The 12,895-nt window shown below is 43.5% G+C and overlaps 1 protein-coding gene across 10 annotated transcripts in view; it reads left to right on the top strand.

The window, feature by feature from the left end:
* The window catches only part of CEMIP2 (cell migration inducing hyaluronidase 2), a 191,401-nt gene that overhangs the window by 67,980 nt on the left and 110,526 nt on the right, over positions 1 to 12,895 (top strand). For 5 of the 10 annotated variants that reach the window (XM_026519364.4, XM_026519363.4, XM_057305540.1 and 2 more), the window contains 3 exons: positions 3,979 to 4,133; positions 6,709 to 6,812; positions 7,168 to 9,219. In XM_026519364.4, the coding sequence (XP_026375149.3) occupies positions 3,979 to 4,133; positions 6,709 to 6,812; positions 7,168 to 7,364 (456 nt within the window). In that variant the 3' untranslated portion in view covers positions 7,365 to 9,219. Of the gene's footprint in view, positions 1 to 3,978; positions 4,134 to 6,708; positions 6,813 to 7,167; positions 9,220 to 12,895 lie in introns of those variants that run through there. The other 5 variants (XM_057305542.1, XM_057305541.1, XM_026519367.4 and 2 more) reach the window with 2 other exon arrangements.

The following is a 12,895-nucleotide window of genomic DNA, read 5'->3' as shown; positions in this document are numbered from 1 at the left end:
GAATGTTAAAATTGGTTCACAAAGTGCTAGTCCTCTGTTCTAGGCGGGTTTATGGAAGTATAGGCCTGAGCTTCCTTGTCAATGCATAGAATTTGGGTGAAGAGCCAAGCTAGCCAGTGGTAACCAGCTCTTGGCATGAGATCTGTCCAGAATCAGGTTGACCTGAGTGCCACCGTATAGGATCTCTTGAGGTGGCAGGTGGCAGGTGTCTAGCCATCTAATTGATATCTAGCCAGGGCTTGGTCCCAGTCTCATGTGGTCTCTTTATTTTTATTTTTTATTTTTTTAAAAGATTTTATTTATTTATTTGACAGAGAGCATAAGCAGGGGGAGTGGGAGAGGGAGAAGCAGGCTCCCCACTAAGCTGGACTCGATCCCAGGACACTGGGATCATGATCTGAGCCAAAGGTAGATGCTTAACTGACTGAGCCATCTAGGTGCCCCTATTTTTAATTTTCTTAAAAAGATTTTATTTATTTGCCAGAGAGAGAGAGCGAGAGAGAGTGAGCACACGCAGGGGGTGCAGCAGAGGCAGAGGGAGAAGCAGGCTTCCCACTGAGTGGGGAGCCTGATGTGGGGCTCGATCCCAGGAGCCTGGGATCATGACCTGAGCCAAAGGCAGACGCTTAACCGACTGAGCCACCCAGGGACCCTTCACATGGTCTCTTTAAAGAGCTCATTTTTTGTTGTTTGTTTGTTTTTTTATAATCAAAGTATAGCTGACATACAATATTATATTAGTTTCAGGCGTACCACATAGCAATTTGACATCTATGTACATTATGCAGTGCTCACCATGGTAAGTGTAGTTATCACCTGTCACCATACAAAGTTATTACAGTATTATTGACTCTGTTCCCTATGCTGTACTTTTCCTCCCTGTGACTTTATGTATTTTATAACTGGAAAAGTCTGTACCTTTTAATCCCCTACACCTGTATGACCCATCCTCCAACCATGGGAGCTCAGTTTTTTAAAGTGGTGGACAACACAATCACAAATCGACATGTATGTGGACAAAATTGCATCTTATTCTTTATTTCTTTCCAAATTTCTTTTGTTGTGTTAAAATATGCATAACATAAAATTCATCGTCTTAACCATTTTTAAGTGTATAGTTCAGTGGTGTGAAGTACATTCATATGGTATGCGAGCACCACCACCGTGCATCTCCAGGACTGAACTCTGAATTAAGAACTTTTCAATACGGGCACTTGGGCAGCTCAATCGTCAAGTGTCTGCCTTCGGCTCAGGGTATGATCCTGGGGTCTTGGGATCGAGCCCTGCATCGTGCTCCATGCTGTGCTGGGAGCCTGCTTCTTCCTCTCCCACTCCCCCTGTTTGTGTTGCCTCTCTCGCTGGCTGTCTCTCTTTTTGTCAAATGAATAAATAAACTTAAAAAAAAAAAACTTTTCAATAACTCTGAATTAAGAATATCCCTGCTTGGGGGGACAGGAGGGTGAAATGGGTGTTACTGGTCAACAGGCCATGTAGTTTCAGGTGAGTAAGATGGATAAGCTCCCCAGATCTGCTGTAAGACATTGTCCCTATAGTCAATAATTAGGTATCGTGCACTTAAAATTTGTGAAACGGATGGATCTCGTGACCTTACACACACAAAATTAAAAATAAATAAATAGAGACTATCCCAATTTAAATGTAGCTCAAAGATTTCCCAACTATGTATTTATGCCTATTGCCTTCCGTTAGCAACTGTTCATTGAGTAGTAGGTTCATGATGTAATTTTTTTTGGCATAAAATTTGTTGGCTCTGCATCTCCATGCAGTCGGCCGTGTGGAGAACCTGATCCCAGCCTTGTTGGCGTGGTCTGTGGTAGGCATCCGTTGCAGAAGGGAAGCAAGGGGGTGCTGAGTCGCTCTGCTCTACTAACTTCACTTAAACAATTCAAGAAGATATTGTTTTGCCCAAAAAAAATCTCAGGCAGGCTCTGCTCCAGGGTCCGAAGACACTTTTTTAACTCCGTTGCTGCACACTGGGTGTTCAGGACCCCAGAAAAGTCACACAACAAGCATTTGCCTGAGGAGTCCTTGCTAGGACATGGCGTTGCTTTAGTCTTTATGGAAAATTTGTGTTTTCTTTAAGTAATAGGTTTTAGGGGGTGCTTTTCAAGAGGACAGTTTAAGTGTATTGGGGATCATTATATATATTTTTCTCAAATTGTTTTAGTATTCAGATTTTTAAAAATAAGAGAATAATCACTTCCAGTCTTTCCAGATATAAAGTGGTACTTTAGGGGCGCCTGGGTGGCACAGCGGTTAAGCGTCTGCCTTCGGCTCAGGGCGTGATCCCAGCGTTGTGGGATCGAGCCCCACGTCAGGCTCCTCTGCTGTGAGCCTGCTTCTTCCTCTCCCACTCCCCCTGCTTGTGTTCCGTCTCTTGCTGGCTGTCTCTGTCTCTGTCAAATAAATAAATAAAATCTTTTAAAAAAATAAATAAATAAAAAAATAAAGTGGTACTTTACCTCAAGGATTTCCATAGTTGTTCTCTGGATTAGAGCAATATAAACATAGCCAAAAAGTCGTTTTGATTCCTGTGAGACCAGTAGCAATTAGAAATAAAATTTAGGTGTGCCTGGGTGGCTCAGTTGGTTGGGCATCTGACCTTAGCTGGGGTCATGATCTTGGGGTCCTGGGATCGAGTCCCATGTTGGGCTCTGTGTTCAGTGTGGAATCTGCTTGTCCTTCTGCCCTTCCCCCCTACTCGTTCTCTCTCTCAAATAAATAAAATCTTAAAAAAAAAAAATTTAAATGTAATTTCCCCAAACAAAAGCGAGTGTAGTGGTGATGGCATTTCTCCTTTGTTAGCTTTTAGCATAGTTTATAATTTTACACATTTTATTTTTTTCAAGGAAAACCTTTTTTTTTTTTTAAAGATTTTATTTATTTATTTGACAGAGACATAGCCAGCGAGAGAGGGAACCCAGGCAGGGGGAGTGGGAGAGGAAGAAGCAGGCTCCCAGTGGAGGAGCCCGATGCGGGGCTCGATCCCAGAACGCCCGGATCACACCCTGAGCCCAAGGCAGACACTTAACCACTGAGCCACCCAGGCGCCACAAACCTTTTTTTTAAGTTTGTATTTATTTATTTATTTAAATAATCTCTGTATTCAGTGCAGGGCTTAAACTCAGGACCCTGAGATCAAGAGCCATACGTTCCTCTGACTGAGCCAGCCAGGTGCCCCAATTTTATACATTTAAAATAGGAACAGCGGCTATGCCTTAAATTAGCATTCGATCATTGTTTTAATCCAATGAGTTTTTTTCCTTCTTTTTTGGCTAATGAATTAATGATATTTGGATGTGTCTGGAGTTCCTTTTTCTTGAAGAGGTCTCAAACCACTAATGTAATTTAGAGAGGACTACTGGAAATTTCAGCTCACAATAACTGTGAACAAAATATATTAATACCTTGTGGCTTAGCATCCTGGTGAAATGACCACTTTTCCATTTTGATTTTAAAGGAGAGCTGTGGATGGGACAAAGGAGATGAGGCCATCTGGCTCCTCTGATGTTCCAAACCTAAACTCTACTGGGAGGGTTTCTGTGTCGGGGAAGGTATAATGTTTTTCTCTGAACCAGTGTGACAGTAAGTGAGCTGTCGGAACTGTGGTACAGAGGCTGGGACCTGATCGCTGAGTGTGAGAGCTTTGATCCCAGTGAGAGAGTGGGGGGTAGGCATGAAGTCCTTACGCCTTCAGCGAGAGTCACGCTGCTCAGCAGAGTGTGGGCTGCTATGCCTTGCGGGGAGCATCCAATCCAACCAGTAAAGACCGATCAAGGGCACAGCCTAGGAGAACACTGGCAGGGTTTCAGGTGTTGGTGGAGAAAGTATCACTGGATTATGTGGTTTGAATCCTGGAAATAGAACTTGATTTATGGGTTTAGAAGACCGAGAAAGAGGAGTTATCCTGGAGATACGAAGGGCTGGTGACAGCAGAAGACGTTTCTCTGTTCACAGGTCAATGGCACCGACTTTACCATCCAAAACCCAGGTGTCCTCCTCCTCATTGTGGATGCCTGCAGCGTTCCCTTCCTGTTAGTGGAAAAAAAGATTTTCTCTCCTGCCGATGTCAGTCGCATGGAAGAGTATTTGAGAACAGGCATCCCTCCAAGGTAGGTGACGCTTGTTCTGTAACAGGGACAGGCCGTTGGAACAGCTGACACCTGGTTAACTCTGAGCTTTGGTTTGTCTTTCCACCCTTTAACTGTGTGGGCATTTAGGGCTGTTGAAATCCTCGTCTCAGATTGACACCCATGTGTTCTAAGCTGCATAGCATTGCACAGTGAAAGCCCGGATGTGAGCAGAGTTTGCAAATGGCGTGAAGGCTCTTAGAACGGGCATTGCTCAGTATTTTGGAACATTTCTATCCCATTTTTTAGTATTTGCTCAATTACTTTGCACCTAACTCACTTAGAAGGTTCATTTCCCGTTTAAAGCAATTTGATAGGCAATTTGACCTTTGGGGCCCTCTGTCGCACTGGTAAGCCCGCAGCAGCATTGTGCTGTGAGTTCACCACCTGGCTCACGTGGAAGTGACTGGAAAGGAGTCAACTGAGTTTTAAGTGGACACATACCTGGTCTCTTAAGAGCCCTGGCCTGATTGGTTTTGTTTTGTTGGGCTCTGAAGAAGCATGCACATGAGCAAAACCTTTCTTTCTAGGGACTGGTTAGTCCCTGCTTAGAGGCAAGGAGATGAATTCAGGCTCCTTTCTTCCTCCCTTGGCTGTGCCGCGGACGCTAATTTACATGCAGACCTTCACTTAGTGAAGCAACTGAGGGAAGGGCATAAGCTTCCTGGGGAGTAAGGTCCTGTCTGGTTTTTGAATGCATCTTTGGTCATCTGATGACTTACACTCTTTGCACATGACAGGAAGTCCCATAAAGTCATTGGATTATTTGAGTGTAATAGTCAGTGTGCAGGTCTAGCTCTGTCTTCTGCTTTAAGATACTTCTAGGGAGGGGCGCCTGGGTGGCGCAGTCCTTAAGCGTCTGCCTTCGGCTCAGGGCGTGATCCTAGCGTTCTGGGATCGAGCCCCACATCAGGCTCCTCCGCTAGGAGCCTGCTTCTTCCTCTCCCACTCCCCCTGCTTGTGTTCCCTCTCTCGCTGGCTGTCTCTCTCTGTCAAATAAATAAATAAAATCTTTAAAAAAAAAAAAAGATACTTCTAGGGAATTCCTTTCCAAGTCCTCAATTTTCTTTAAGGATTTAAAGATTTTTGCTAATGGTGAAAACACGTACTCAGTTCACCTAAACCAATCCAGGGCATACCGCTCACCATAAATTTTTAGGATAACACGGCAGTCCTGTAAGGTACCCTATAGATTTAAGAGTTAAAACCCAACTCGTTAAAAAGTCACTAGGTTGTTTCTGGAAAGGGGACTGAAGGAAGCTTTTAAGATGTGGGTAATGATCTGTTTCTTCATCTGGGCTGGTTGCATAAGTATGTTCAGTGTGCAGAAATTCAATGTGCTATGCACTTAGTGATACTTTTCTGTATGTATGTTGTATCTTTTTTTTTTCCCCTGAAGATTTTATTTATTTATTTATTTGAGAGAGGGAGAGAGAACATAAGCAGGGGGAGCTATAGAGGGAGAGGGAGAAGCAGATTCCTTGCTGAGCAGGGAGCCCAGCGTGGGGCTCAGTCCCAGGACCCTGGCATCATGACCTGAGCCAAAGGCAGATGCTTAACTGACTGAGCCACCCAGGTGCCCCTGTATGTTGTATCTTAACAAAGCGTTAACAAAGTGTTAAGAGGTTATGGAACAACTATTAGTGTCTTCTAGAGAACCAGGCACATGTTGGGGTGTTGGGGGTCCCTGGGGACCTGTAAATGATCTCATGGGACGAGCCTGAAGAGGGTCAGGCCTGTAGGGTTGCTGTGGTCGGACCTCCCTTCAGACTCTGAATGGTCACCCTTGCTTTAGAATGACATCAACATGCCAAGACCCGTATTAAGAAAATGAATACTAATGGATATATAACAGTTCAAGAAAAGGGTAGTAGAAGAATAAATGTGGGAGAATAATAAAATCTTTGTAAACAACTTAAAATAATACAAGGGGGCTTGTTTTATAACATTAAAATAAATCATGAGGCCATAGTAATTAAGCCCGCATAGCACTGGCAGAGGAGAGAGAGAGAGAGATCAGGAGAAGAGAAAATCCAGACAGATTTTAGTATATGTGTTGATATGCTGCATAATAAACATGGAATTTAAACCAAACCTTGGGGCGCGGATTTTATTTTATTTCATTTTAGAATTGGTGTTTATTCTTTTATTTTATAAGTAGATAATAGGACATGAATAGATAAATAGAGCATCTGAAACAAAACCAACCTCCCTTATTAATATATTCCATAAAAGAGATGAGTCCCAGTTCAGCTATTGGGTCAACAGACCTAAATGAACTTTGCTTTCCCAACACTTGGAGACACCTTGTAATAGCAACGTTAAGTCCTGGGTGGGTCCTGGGTGGGGCCGGGAAGCCTGAGCTTCTAACAGCAGGGACAGAACTTTTAACAGCAGGGACGAGAAAAGCATCTTGGTTTTTGTTTCTTTTTTTCCTGTGTGTTTTTAGTTCTGCTTTTATCTAGTATTTCTCTGCTGTATTCATCTCAGAAAGGTTCTCAACTAATACATGCTCATTTATTGAAATTCCCTCCAATTTTCTGACTTTTACATACAGGTCAATTGTTCTGTTGAGCACAAGAGGAGAAATAAAGCGTTTAAATATTTCTGATTCATTAGTACCTCTGGGATTAGCCAAACCAGCTCATCTTTATAACAAAGGTTTGTATTTGTATTGTTCCTTGACATTTTTGTGAGTCCAGCCACAGAAGCATTTTTTATGGTGGAATATAGCCCCCAGCCTGTCTTCATGAGCTTATTTTGCTGGAGTGGGTATCATTAAGATAATTTTTAAATAAGGAGACATTATTAGAGGAAGTGTTTGGGGATGTGGTTTGTTATTTGGGGCAAGAGGTGGGTGGTCAGAGTTCATTGAATGACGTAAAGAAGTGTAGCTTTTCTGTTTCATAGCTGTCTTTGTTTTGCTCACCTCTGACTCACCTCCCACATTGTCTTGCCTGGAACAAGTAGATGGACAAATTGCCCTTTCTTTTTTTTTTTTTTTTTTTTTTTAAAGGGAGTACCATATTTTTGGGATTCAGCGGAAACTTTAAACCATCTTGGGCTAAGCTGTTTACCAGTCCTGCTGGCCAGGGCCTCGGGCTGCTTGAACAATTCCTACCTTTGCAGCTGGAAGAATACGGTTGTCCCCAAGCCAGCGTTGTCCGCCGGAGAGATCTGGAGCTGTTAATGCAGACTGCAAAAGCACATTAGGGACTCACTGTAACTTAAGTGCTGGGGGAAGAAAAAATGTGAACTAACTTATTTAATTTATGGCATTTTAAAATGACATTTTAAAAATGACACTGTTAACCCAATGGAACCATTTTCCTGTTTGATACAGAGAGGGGACGAAAGAATTTGAAGTGATGGCTTGAATACCAGCAGGCACACCTGCTAGTTGTACAAAGTGTTGAAGAATTTATTTGTGTTTGTTAGGCTGGTATATTCGGAGAGCATTTCTCCTGTCCCTCCACGGCCACTCCGTGTGTCTTAGTGATTGTAAGCAGCTTCACCTTTTGTAGGACAGGATGCCAGGGGAGGGAGGTGGGGGCCTCTGAGGGTCAGCCCGAGTTCTGGAGCGGACCAGCTCTTGTAGCACCTTGGATACTTGAAATCTGATACCTGGTCGTGTCTTTGGCTTTGGGTCAGTAGTTGACTCGGGTGACTGGTGTGTTTGGTGCTGCCCAGGCCCTGGAGCCCTGGATCGGGGCGGCAGCCTTTGCAGATTATATAGGATACTCAATGACAGTCTTAAGTGGCAACTCAGGCCCAGCTCATGCCCTTTTTTGCCTGGGGCATGTGCTATTTTTATTCATTTGTACATTGATTCCTTCCAAGGGTTGAACTTTTCAACGGAAAGCATACTGGGACGAAAGGGCTTTAGGGATTTAACATCCCTCTAAACTTGCGCCTCTGGGCAAAAAATTTGATCTTCACCAAGGTCTGAAATTATTGGGACCGAATTTGCAGCTTTAATCCTTAGCCTCTTTTGACTGTATATTTGTGTTTAAAATGCAGAGCTGAGCTGACTATTTACATTTTTTTTAAAAAGAAGAAGGCCTTGTTTCTGAACTGTAAATGTGGGTCATTTCAACTGGCACAAAGGAAGTCTGTTCTTGGGGTTGCTCCTGTACCCGATTTCATTGTTGTTTTTGTGTGATTTTTTTCTTTTTAAGCTTTTCTGCTCAACATCCTGCCAGGAAAATTACAGAAAGCTTAATGATACCCCAAAATATTGTACTCGGGGAGAAAAAAGGGAGAGCCTTTGACAAGCCAGAATCATGGAGGGGGGACATTCAGAAACAATACTTTGTAGAGCCTTAGAGGAGTTGGTCCCTCTTAATTAAATTGTTAGAGCCAATTAAAAGAAAGAAAGTGCCGCGATGCCCGATTTCCCTTCCCCCTGGGTGCGTGAATGTCCTGCCGGAGAGAATTGTATGTAGCAGAAAGATTAGCTCCACCGCCAGGGATGACACCACACTGAGGGGAAAGAAGGATCGAAAAATGCCTTTGCCTTTTCCCAAACCTGCACTACATGGAGCGTATGAAGACATGGCCATGGCGAGAGGGTAGGAAGTGAGTTCAGGCTGACTTGGCAGTAAATACGGACAAATTCACTCTCCTCTACCAAGAGCAAAGGCCGAGGGTCTGTCCCTTTGTGTCCAGGAGAAACTGCAGAGCAGGTCTGAGACTTCTGTTACTTTACAAAACATGCTACCTCAAAATGCTACCGATAAACCATTCTAACTCTAAGTGCTCTTGCTAAGGGCATGTGTCTTAAAGTTGAGGGTTGTTGTCGTTGATGTTGTTTTTTCTTTTGTATATCGATGAGTGAGATCTTACCTATCAAATATATTATTGGATCATGGTTCCTGAAGGTGATTAAAGTTTGTGTGTGCGTGTGTGTTTTTTATGACTTAAATATCTTTTATGCGTGTTTTTTTAGAGTTTGGTTCTTTGAAGAATTGGAGAGGCGATGTAAGTTCTGAAGCACTCGGTTTTTCTGATTTGTATGCTAATTATCAGGGCCTAAGTTAAATAAAAATACGTGTGCATGTATTTTTTATATATGCGTGTGACTCAGTCAATCGATCAGTCATTTTTTTATTCCAGCTTCCAGCCGTGAAAAGCTCTTGGCAGAGATGAGGAAGGGAAATTGTCTGCCAAGTAGATTTGGAAACGCTAAGCTTCAGAAGGGCAGGGACCCCATTCTGCAGTGCAGACCTTCTCCCCCGAGCCTGTGCAATGGAATTGCCTGGGAGCTTTAAAAAATACTAAGCCCTGGGCCTCACCCCCGACCCCGACACTCAGATTTAATTGGGGTAGGATGCAGCCTGGGTATTGGAATTTTTTTAAAGCTCCCTGGGTGATTCCAGCACACAGCCAGGTTTAAAAACCACTGCACTAATATAATGGGTCCACTGTTTAACTCGAGTCCGTAATTTTTTGTGACTCAAACAAAATCACATTTATCTATTATTCTTATTTGCTGTTCCTATGTTCCAGAACCCTCAGCCCTAAACAGCACTTCACTATTGTCTTCTTTTAATAGAACTTTAAATACAGTTTTTAGTCCTTAATCGTCTCACATTGTTAAGTCGGTCAACTAAGCTTTTAAATACATTTCTGGCAATGGGGAGCCAGCGATCTGTTTTATTTCTGTGGGGAAAATAGATTCAATGGTGATTTATAAGTTCGTAAGCAGTTTCCATCAGGTGAGGCAGTTGGCGGGGCTCCAGAAATGTGGCCGTCCACATATCAGCCAGCTGATGAGAAACACAGGGCCTTCAGATGTCTCGGACGCGGGGTATAAGTCTCTGCTGTGAGGTTCCTGCCTCCGCAATTGAGCCCGTGTGCCACATAGGCTCTTTGGAAGCTGGAGGAGAGCTTGCAGGAAGATTGAAAGGCAGGTGCCTGGTCTCTTAGCAGCAGCTAAGCTGACATTCAGATGCAGGGCTGGCGAGGGGGCTTTTATGACCTCTGTTCTCCAGCTTCATCAGGAGAGAACACATCTCTTGCCATTAAGTGGATAACTTTGTTGTGAGGAGGGGCAGGCCATGAGGTGATAGACGCTTGAAGGCTTCAGATAACTAGGTGTTCATTCCCTGAGAGATGAGGTCATGTTTGGGTAAGTCCAGTGGAAAGCATTTTAATAAACAGGAATGCACTTAGTGAATTCAGGTGGGCTTCCCCTCCACCCCAGTTGGTCCTTGTAGGTAAGTACCCAGATCCCATCATGACCGTGTTTGTTGATTCTGTGATGCAGAGTTGGACCTTACCTTCCAGAATTCTTGTTTGGCTTTCAGATACTTAGGAAACCATATTTAATAACTTGAGAAATTCCCCTAAAGGTGAAGACTGTGAATGGGAGTAATTGGGTAACAGATTTGTATCATTACTGTTGTCTTAACTTGGTAATAACCCAGTCTGCTAGAAATGCTAGCAGATACTCTGGGCAGGAGCTGATTTGCAACCAAAGGTCAGAGAGGGAAAAATCAAGGAAAGGCATCCTCAGTCCCTTGTTCACAAATAATAAAATTCTATTCATATCTTGCTGGACCATTTGGGAGGCAGAGGGTTTTGTTTTATTTTTTACCCATTTGTCCTCAAAATAAGAGAGAAGCTGGGGGTGCCTGGGTGGCTCAGTCCGTTAAGCATCTGCCTTCAGCTCAGGTCATGATCTCAGGGTCCTGGAATCGATCTCCGTGTCAGGCTCCCTGCTCAGTGGGGACTCTGCTGCTCCCTCTGCCTCTGCTCATTCTCTCTCTCTCTCTCTCTCATAAATAAAATTTTAAAAAGAGAGAAACTGAAGAAGATGCTAATCAGGCCCTAGTGTTGTGGGGAAGGACATACACACACTTTGTTTTGTGTGATAAAATTAGAGAGTGACTGACTGAACTATGAAGATTTCTAAATGAAGAACTGCGCCCCACAGGGCATCCAAAAATATAAGCCATTAGGAAGCTGTGAAATGTTCCATCTGAAAATACATCAGAGAGTCAGAAAACAACCTCATAGATTCAGTTTTTCAATTTTCCTAAGATGGACAGTGTGATTAGTCTGGATATGAAAAGTCATCAAGTTCAAGTTCATCCTCAGAAGAGCTCAGACTGTACGACCACAGTTGGATTCCTTAGAGGTCAGCAAAGTGACATGGAGGACAGATTTGCCCCCTGACTGGTGTAGTACCAATTCTGAGTTAAGAATGGCTTTTACATCTTTAAAGGTAACACGTTGGAAAAAGTCAAAGAAGAGCATGATTTTGTGATGTGAAAATTAAAGTTCAGTGTTCATAAGTGAAGTCTTATTGGAAAACAGCCACACCTATTGGCTTATATGTGGACTAGTTCACGGGTCCCAATGGCAGACCTGAGTGGCTTGCTGGGTAGTCTACATGGCTTCCAAAGCTGAAAATGTTTACTGTGTTCCTTTACGAAGGATGTTTGCTGACCCTTGCTCTTGGTGAAGGGTCTACTGGTGTTCATTATCCTCTTCTCGGGGCTTTCATAAGGTTTGAGAATTTTTTAAGTAGAAAGTTACGGAAAAAACCAGCATCAGAATCACCTGAGGTGCTTGATGAAGGTGGAGAATCTCTAGCCCCAACTCAGACTGGAGAATGGGCATCTCCGGGGGTTGGAGCTGGGAATGTAATTTTATAACAAGCTCCCCAGGTGTTTCTTCTAAAGGAAAACCTGAGAACTTTTTTGAGAAGCCCATAAGGTGTAGTGAGCTCCTGTTACTTCTCCCTCTCCTTTCCTTCAGCACAGAGCACATGTGGACAAATCTGAATGTTGTGTTTTTTAACCCTGATCTCTGCAGTCTTTCCTAGAACTTTTTGTGTCAGATGCAAGGCAGATCCCATGTGCACAGCACAGTCTATAACTGTTCCTGGGGCAGAGGTTTGGAGCCTGTGATAAAAGCCTCTCTCCGTCATCTGAAATTCTCATTGTTAGAATTATTCGTTTGGCTTAGTATTCCCATGATGGAGTGCCAGCCATCCTTTGTTCTCCGCACGTTCTTCTTGTTAGTTTTAGGTTTAAAAGAAAATGTTTGTTCAGCCACAATCAAGCTGCACAGATTAACAAAAGCATAGTTTCTTTGCTTTGGGATGGAACTGTATCCACCCTGGTTATTTCACATTCTTGGAAGAGCTCATGACCAATTGCAGATTTTTTTTTTTTTAAAGATAGAGTGAATGACTTCATACAAGCAGTTTGATTTGTAAGTGAAAGCCTTTTAACATGTAAACTTTATGGAGGGGTGGGAGGCCATTGGATGGGCTTGGGGGATTATGAAATTGTTCTTTGCCGAGAGAGGCTGGGACACTCTGTGGGAGACTGTGGCAGGGCTCCCTTCTTCCACCTCCTCCCACCAGCCCATGTTGGTCTTAAACACCCAGTTCCTGAGAGTGGAAGGCTTAGATCAGCTAGATCTCAGGGGGCAAGGAACACTGTTAGTTCCCAATGTGGCAGGGAAGAAGAGGTTCTGGTCGGGGAGAGAGAACCCACCCAAAACCTGTTGCCTCCCAAAATGTGCACGTGAGCAGTCTTCTAAGGAAAATGGCTCTTGGGGAGTTGTTAGTGGATTTGAGACAGTTCATTGCCTTAGATACCATGGATATTCTGGTGACCAAGCTAGGTTTGATGCCCCTCAGGGGTCTTTACTAGCAGTGTTACTTCGAGTGGATTCCTACTCCTGATCTTCAGCTTTCTTGTCTGTAAAATGGGACTAACGATATTGGG

Source organism: Ursus arctos, unplaced genomic scaffold (genome assembly GCF_023065955.2).
Source record: "Ursus arctos isolate Adak ecotype North America unplaced genomic scaffold, UrsArc2.0 scaffold_33, whole genome shotgun sequence".
Classification (NCBI taxonomy): domain Eukaryota; kingdom Metazoa; phylum Chordata; class Mammalia; order Carnivora; family Ursidae; genus Ursus; species Ursus arctos.
The sequence above is the reverse complement of the archived record's forward strand: the minus strand, read 5'-3'. Positions and strand labels throughout refer to the sequence as shown.